The sequence below is a fragment of the Primulina eburnea genome, chromosome 16, assembly GCF_022965805.1.
Source record: "Primulina eburnea isolate SZY01 chromosome 16, ASM2296580v1, whole genome shotgun sequence".
NCBI lineage: Eukaryota > Viridiplantae > Streptophyta > Magnoliopsida > Lamiales > Gesneriaceae > Primulina > Primulina eburnea.
Genome location: NC_133116.1, coordinates 4928061 through 4935098, shown reverse-complemented (window position 1 = coordinate 4935098; position 7038 = coordinate 4928061). Strand labels below are relative to the sequence as shown.

The 7038-nt window shown below is 35.8% G+C and overlaps 1 protein-coding gene across 1 annotated transcript; it reads right to left on the bottom strand.

Moving 5' to 3' along the window:
* Positions 1-211: 211 nt before the first annotated feature.
* LOC140817011 (cytokinin dehydrogenase 7-like) lies at positions 212-3293 on the bottom strand. Its single transcript, XM_073176563.1, has 4 exons — positions 2232-3293; positions 1861-2133; positions 957-1219; positions 212-684 (listed from the first exon to the last, which is right to left on the bottom strand). The coding sequence occupies exons 1-4, from the start codon at positions 2934-2936 to the stop codon at positions 357-359; spliced, it is 1569 nt and encodes a 522-aa protein (XP_073032664.1). The 5' UTR covers positions 2937-3293; the 3' UTR covers positions 212-356.
* Between the last annotated feature and the right edge of the window lie 3745 nt (positions 3294-7038).

Sequence of the window (7038 nt, the reverse complement as noted above, 5' to 3'; positions counted from 1 at the left end):
AACTCGTGTGATAAAACATGAGTCATATATTGTCGTATGATCAAATTTTCCGAAGAATTATGATCAGAAAAAACGGTCTGATTATCGATGGATTACGAAAAAGATGGAAAACATGAGAAGCTAGCTGACATGAAAAATAATGCATTTAAGTTTTTTAAGGAAGTATAAATTCAATGGATTAGAGATTTTAGATGAGAACGAAAACAGGCACTACATGGATGAACATTATTTGAAATAAATCAAAATTTCTTCAACATTACATTTACATAATTCCTCGAGCTTCTTCTTCATGAAATATATATATATAAGAATTACAAGCAAAAGAAAATACAACCAATTAGCATGCATATTATCTATCACGAGGGTTGCCCATTTCTTGAAAAAATCTTGAGCCCGGGAGCAAGAATGGCCCTTGGATCGAAGCTGGCCTTCCTTTGCTGGAACCTCGTCCATTGATTTCCAAAATGCTGCCTCCACCCCTCCTTGGAATCACCGTAGTGTGGAAGGTACAACTTGAAATCGAATCCCTTCCGTTCGCAAATCTCGACAATTTCTCGATTTTGTGAGATCATTTCATCGACGGACAGTAATCCTTTCGGATATGGAAATGAGAAACGTAGCAGTCCAACCAAATAAAATATCTCCCCCTCCGCCGGTAAAACCACGGATTTACGACTATCCCACCTGAAAAAAAGAAAAAAGAAAAAAAGAAAGAGACCCATAAAAAATAAATAGAATATCATGCAAAAATGGACCATTATTACATGATTATATTATATCATGCAATTTATAGTATAATATAATTTACCAATCAACCAACCCCTTTTCTCGCAATAAAAATACGATTTCGTTTCATTTTAAAACTGTGAATTCTAATACACGTTTAGCTTATAAGTCGTGTTGAGTATAAGCCCATGAATATGCTCGTAAAATGTGGCTAGTAGTATAGTACTTACTTGGAACGGAGCAGAGGATAAAGAAGCATAGGGCCACCGATGCCATGCTTCAAAATATTCTTGAAAACAACAGCATCGAATTGGGCGAGGTGCGCTTTGGACACGAAGAGATTGAGCCATGCGTGTGGGGCGTCCCATATACCATTGGCTTTGGCCTCTTCCTCCGCCCGTTTCACTCGCAACAAAAAATCCACGTAGCTCACCTCCGCTTCCACCCTCAATCCCTTGCAATATCTCAGCACCCCCACCATTCTCTCCACCCTCTGCGTACACACAGTCTCCTTTCAATATTCCAGCTCACTATTTTATTTATTGACATTAATTTATTTCTATTTGTTAAGTAACTCATCGATCCCATAAATGAAGTAATAAGTGTTTTAAAAATATACCCTATCCGTTGTGCTCCAAGTACTAATAATGAAATTTTGAATAAAAAGGAAACCAGTCAGCTAGGTACGTACGCCAAAGGAAGACCATTTTTGGGGTGAAATATTGGAAGAATTGGCCACGAGGGGACCATAAAAATCGCCAAAAATGAAGAGCAAAAAGACAATCTTTGAGTGGTTTAAGCTTTTGCTGTAATAAGGGTGGCTGACTCCCACTTCAAAAAGAAATTACTCTGCGCACACAAAATCTAATGGGAGATACATTACGCCACCGCATCTCTCTTGTTGACTTTCTTTTGCTACAAAAGAAGGCCACCCCCCACCTCGCCGGTCAACATATCAATCATCTTCATAAACCCGTCACCCCCTATTTTATTTTTTTAATAAATCTGGGTCCCTCCGGACAGATACCTAGACGGAAACTAAAGTAATTCTTACGTAGTCCCGATGTTATTATTCTCGTGAGATTTGTTATAAAATATAAAATATAATGAGAAGGAAAGATACGATTTTCTTACCTTGTCAACGGCGGGCCGCCGGTGGTGATTACTGTAATGCAGGGCCAGCTCGAGGCAGTACAAAACCGGGGGGGAAGGTGGGATATGGGTCGGGTCGAATGGATGGCTCGGATGCAACCGAGCCGACGGCCACCCGTTAACCGGGTCGTCGCTGTTGACAAATGCGAATCCTTCGACGTAATCGAACGAGTCGCCTGTCCCCCCGCTCACTAGTAACTCAGCATCGGTGGTGAAATCGCTAAACTCGCTGTAAACCAGTCTTATCCATCTCACCTTTCCCCAAAAAAGACAACAAAACATTGATTACCCGAGATATTGAATGTTTGATAAGATTTTTCTACAGTTTTTGGAATTTAATTGTAAATAAATACCATATCTGGGGCAGGTTGAAGCAAGATTCTAGCTCGAGTGATGACTCCGAATTGGCCGAGTCCCCCGAGGACACTGAAGAAGAGTTCTGAATTCTGGTTCGGCGAGCAAATCAACACGTCGCCGTTTCCAGTTACCACCTCCAATTCCTTTACATTTTCGGTTTGTGGTCCGTAACGGAAAGCCTGCCCACTCACGCCTGCGTTCGACAGCGTCCCGCCCACCGTCAAATTAAGGTAATCAGTCCACGACCGGGGGGCCAATCCGTGATCAGAAACGCAGCGTTTCAGCACCTCCTCCCACAATGCACCGCCGCTGACGTCGACATGCACCCCGGAGGGGTCCACTTGGATTCTTGGATCCATCGACTTCATGTCGATAACCAGACCTTGGTGGGCCATGGCCTGCCCGTTGATGGAGTGGCGGTTACCCTGAGCAGAGACAGTGAGGTGTGGTGATCGTGACGCTAGTTTTATCACCCTCGAGACGTCGTCGGCGGAGGCGGGGTGAATCATGGCTAAAGGCTCGGAAGATTGCATGCCGCCAAAATCTTTGCCGGCGGCGGTGGTGTCAAAGTCCACTGTGCCCTGAAGCTCCAGCCCTTTGAAGAGATGCAAAACCCCTCCGCCTTCTTCCTCAGCTCTGTCCAGCTCCGGCATGGATTCCACGTCGTTTTCGTGCACGAACCGCTCTATGTACGCTATCATGGTCTCTGGTGAAATGATCTCAGGCGAGAAAAATCGAGAAGAAGAAAGAAACACAGGTGCAGAGCAGAATTCTTATGCGAAAATCATTATCAAGAAGATATGATACAAACTTATGAAGTAAACAGATAAACCACACAGCAAGAAACGCAATCTTGGGTATTAATGGCGAAATCTACGAGTTGAAAACAGTAAATGTGGTGGGGAGATCGATGAGGAGGGGGGATTTAGTGTGGTTTTTATAAAAGCGAAGGAGGATTTAGTTATGGGTATATATGGTGGAAATCGGAATTGAATTTGACAAAAGAGGGAAAAAAGCTTTCAATATGTTGTTGACGCTGTTATCCAATCAGTTGCATCTGTCTGCCACTTCCTTCCTCGTTTCAATATTATATTTTATTGATATATATTTTTTTAAAAAAAAACAACCTTATATTTTATTGATTAATAATAATTAAATAATTATTTCACCTTTTTTTTTCCCCGACATGCACACAAAAATCGCATGACACCTATATGGGAATTACCAGAGACTATAGTTATATCTGCATTTATATCCCTTACTTCAATTAAATTAAAATAATAATATGTTGTATTTTCATCAAAAAAATATTTGTTATTAAATATGTTCTTACTCTCAAATCGATATTGTTGAGTGCAATAATTGTCTTTGTCTGATAGAGTGATCGAACCGTGGTGCTTGAGCTGCTGTGCGGTTTAAAAAATTTGAGTTGTACCATTACCACTAGATATAATTTTTGGTAAAGCGGCAAGCGCTCGGTCCTACAGTTGGTATCAGAGTCAAGGACAAAGGTTCGATTCTCATTGAATGCAAGGAGTACAATTATTGGGAGAGAGATTGTTGGGTGCAATAATTGTCCGGTAGAGCGATCGAACCGTGGTGCTTGAGCTGCTGTATGTTTAAAAGATTTGAGTTGTACCATCACCACTAGCTATAGCTTTTGGTAAAACGACAAACGCTTGGTCCTACAAATATAAAACCATTTGAATAGAGAAATATGAAAGTAAAAATAATGAAGAAGCATGATGTGGATTCTACATATGTGGTGTACCGTGTGTGAACTTGTGGAGGAGGAAATATGGGGCATGACATTAAATGTGTACTGTTACGAGAATGAGTGAGTCTCATTTGAGACCGTCTCACGAATTATAATCTGTGAGACGAGTCAACCCTACCCATATTCATAATAAAAAGTAATACTCTTAGCATAAAAAGTGATACTTTTTCATGGGTGACCCAAATAAGAGATCCGTCTCACAAATAATATCCGTGAGACCGTCTCACACAAGTTTTTGCCTACGAGAATAAGAGGGGTGATAGATCATATGATTTATTTTATGATTGATTTTTCTTCTTCTTTTTAAAAAATTTGGATGTCATTGTAAAATACGTGGTGTATCTGGAAAATTGCAAATTTTTGGCTATAAGTTACTGAATTTACTGAACATTATTTTATTTGACATTGATACTCTTTTGTATAGCTAATTTAGCGAAAATAAACATAAATTGCGCACGTTAAAACAAATATAAACATAATCAAAAAGGAAAAAAAAAACAAACAAAACGATTCTCGATATTTCAAATCAAACGAAAAAAATTTGTTGTTTTTTTTTTTTTTCCAGATAACTTTTAATGTGTATAATATACACATACGTATAGGAAAGTATAATTGTCAAATAAATAATGTTTGGTTGATTTAATTTTTTTTGTAGAAAAAACAAAACCAAACAACAACAAGTGACATGACTAGAACTCAAAATATGGACAAATTAGTAAGTTAAAATTGCAATTTTCTCGGTCAATTTAGTAGACAAGATAGAGCATGAACTATATCTGGTTATAATTTTTGAATTAGATTTCTTATTTTATATATGGTGTTTATGAAGTTTAAAAATATAATTCCTCATGTTCCCCATATATATATATATATATGTATATATATCTCAGGCCAAAAAAAAAAATCACATAGAGAGAACAACACATGAAATCAAAAGCGATCGAAGGAAATAGATTATTTGGAAATGTTCAATTGATTGGTGGGAAACAAATGAATGTGAAATTGTATTATTGTTAACTACATATGACGAAGAACTTGGATTAAAACAAATTAGAATAAATTATGTATGCATTTTAAAATAAATACGTCGATTTTGTGAGTGACCCCATGGGAGGAAACAACAAAAGCCCCGTCATGTACCCATCGACGTTGAATTGGATTCATTCGTTGTTAGATTAAGCTTTGCCCTCTTTTTTTTTAAAGATATATTAAGAGATGGTCTCATGATACTAGCTATATTCATGTGACAGTCGATTCGACCTATGTTTATCATGAAAAAAATTGTATTTTTTTATATAAAAGTATTATTTTACATGAATTGGATCATGTCTAATAATTGTCACACAAAATTATCTCGCGAAAGATTTCTGAGAGGTTTTTTTTCCCCAATCATTATTAAACTAATAGTAAACCTCTAAAACTGCTTGCTTACAACATCCTCCGATTCCTATCAGCTGGCGTTTGGGTTTGATTTGTCCTCTGATTTTTAAATTCGATATTATATTTGTTTTTCATTTATATGATCATGGGTTATTTTTATCATTATCATTATTATTTTTAAAAATAAATATAATATATGAGTGATACATCTGAAAATATACAAACAATTATATTTTTCGACCGTCGAGTTTATTTTTCTTATTCTCATTCACTAATGTGGAACATATATGACTCTTTGAATGGTGTGTGTTTTATCTTGATTTTTTTATCAGTATTGTTTTTTAATCATGAAGATATATATTTTGCAAATACTGATCATAATAAAAGGGAAAGGAGACCGACCCATTATATAAATGAAAATCAATTACAATATTGATTTTTTTAAAAAAAAAGCAGAGGACAAATTAAACCCAAAAGCCAGCTTATAGGACCCGGAGAACGTTGGAAGCTAGCAGTGTCAAGGGTTTAAAGAAACTCAAAAAATCCGGTGAGTTCACGTGTTAATTTTGTGATACGGGTCGTCATAGCAGTGTTAAGGGTTTACAGAAACTCAAAAATTCCGGTGAGTTCACGTGTTAATTTTGTGAGATGTGTAATTAACTTGATCTGATTTATGAGAAGTATTATATTTTATTTTAAATATAGATCGGATTGACTTGTCTTATGAAAAAATAGATATGTGATACATTCTTGCAAAATACTTTTAAATAAACAAAAAAGGCATGATTCTTTCTTATGAACCGTTTCATCAACTTAGTTTTTTGTTTCAATAACTATAGTGTATGGATAATTGTGTTTAGATAAAACTGCTTTAATTATAGATGGACCAAAATATGTCTTCTTTTATTCAATAAAAAAAATTATCATAGAAATTTGTTTTTGGTAATTTTATATATATCCTATTTGTAGGATCGTGTGAATGTTGTTTAAAAAAAAATTATAGATGATGGTAATGATATAACTCAAATATTTTAAATTGTATAGCAGTTCAAGTTGTACTGTTCGATTGTTGTCCCTATAAATACAAGTATTGCACTCCAACAATATATTTCTCGATAATTGAGCTTGTTGCATTAAATGAGAGGCAAAAACTTGTGTGAGACGGTTTCACGGGTCATATTTATGAGACGAATATCTTATTTGGGTCATCCATGAAAAAATATTACTTTTTATACTAAGAGTATTACTTTTTATCGTGATTATGAGTAGGGTTGACCCGTCTCACAGATTAAGATCCGTGAGACGGTCTCAAATGAGACCCACTCTAAACGAGAATCAAACTTGTTATCTTGACTTTGATAACATTGTTGAATCAAATGTTTATCGTTTTATCAAAATCTATAGGTAATAATAATTGTGCAACCTAAATATTCATGGTTCGATCGCTCACTGACAATAAAAATTATTACACCCCAAAAATATTTCATGTTTTATATCTTCAAATTATAATATTAAAACATGATTGATGTACGAGAATAAAATATGGTATGAACGAAATTAGTTTTGAAATGGAACATAGATGAGAAATTAATTTTGATTTGATTATATTCTTATGATTGACACCATATATATAGAAAATAATAATG